Source organism: Volvox carteri (genome assembly GCF_000143455.1).
Source record: "Volvox carteri f. nagariensis unplaced genomic scaffold VOLCAscaffold_145, whole genome shotgun sequence".
NCBI lineage: Eukaryota > Viridiplantae > Chlorophyta > Chlorophyceae > Chlamydomonadales > Volvocaceae > Volvox > Volvox carteri.
Genome location: NW_003307688.1, coordinates 29,353 through 30,307, shown reverse-complemented (window position 1 = coordinate 30,307; position 955 = coordinate 29,353). Strand labels below are relative to the sequence as shown.

Genomic DNA, 955 nt, shown 5'->3' with positions numbered 1-955 from the left:
CCTTTTCCTCTTCCCCCTCCTCCTCCTTCTCCTCCTCCTCTTCCTCCTCCATCCCCCACACCATCACCTGCCGCCCCAAAACGTTTGCGTTCGCCTCCTCCTAGTCCCCCACCAAGTCCCGCACCAAGCAACACAATGCTTGTGAGCTCCTTCCCTTTCGGCAGCGGCTGCATTCTGGGACGCAACGCCACGCAGTCCCCGGTGCGCTTGTCTGCACCCCTGGGGCCTATGAGTGTCACCTCCAGCACCGCTACCTACTGCCTCCTCATCAGCAGCAACGCCGCACTAGTTAGCCCTACTGCTGAGTGCGCGGGCATGGATACCGTACGCAGAGTCGACATGGTTGTGGGTAAGTGATAACGAACTAATTAGTTAGCCGGATTTCCATGTGTGATGTCTGCGTGTCGCAAAGTCGTCAGTATCCCTGAGTCGTCAGTATACGTATTTATGAGGCTCACTTTTCAGTGCCCATATATAATTAAGAAGGGCTTTACCAAAGGCGAGTCATGCGTTTGCAGGTGCCTACACGTATATATGTACATGTATAGACCAAGCAAGGATGTCTTTTAATATGGGACATCATAATGGAATTCTTAATTATCGTTGCTCCCATCTTTACCTTCACCTCTAGGAGCTCATGCTCTTCATGTGCTTTGGAAAAGCACATGCCCACACACAGACCATGCTTAAGAGTTTGTACGCCCTTGTCCCCTTGATGCACGAATATTGTCTTATCGTAGATCCAACGTGCGCGCAACAGAAGCCCAAGCCCATCACGGCAGTAACCGTCAACGGCCGTGTGCCACAGCATATCCTCCAGACAATCGATTTTAATGGTGTGGAGTACGGTGTACTAACGATCAAACGCATTGATGCGTTGTTCCAGAGCTTACCGGACGATGGGCTGTCCGTGTGCCTGACTTTCAACAAGGTGGCTGGTAGGAGGTGCAATAGC

The 955-nt window shown here is 51.8% G+C and overlaps 1 protein-coding gene across 1 annotated transcript in view; it reads left to right on the top strand.

The window, feature by feature from the left end:
- Positions 1–955, top strand: part of VOLCADRAFT_100727 (uncharacterized protein) — a gene marked incomplete at both ends in the record, with an annotated part of 6,772 nt that overhangs the window by 1,438 nt on the left and 4,379 nt on the right. Inside the window, 2 exons of the mRNA XM_002959253.1 lie at positions 105–349; positions 741–931. Coding sequence (XP_002959299.1) covers positions 105–349; positions 741–931 — 436 coding nt within the window. The remainder of the gene's footprint in view (positions 1–104; positions 350–740; positions 932–955) is intronic.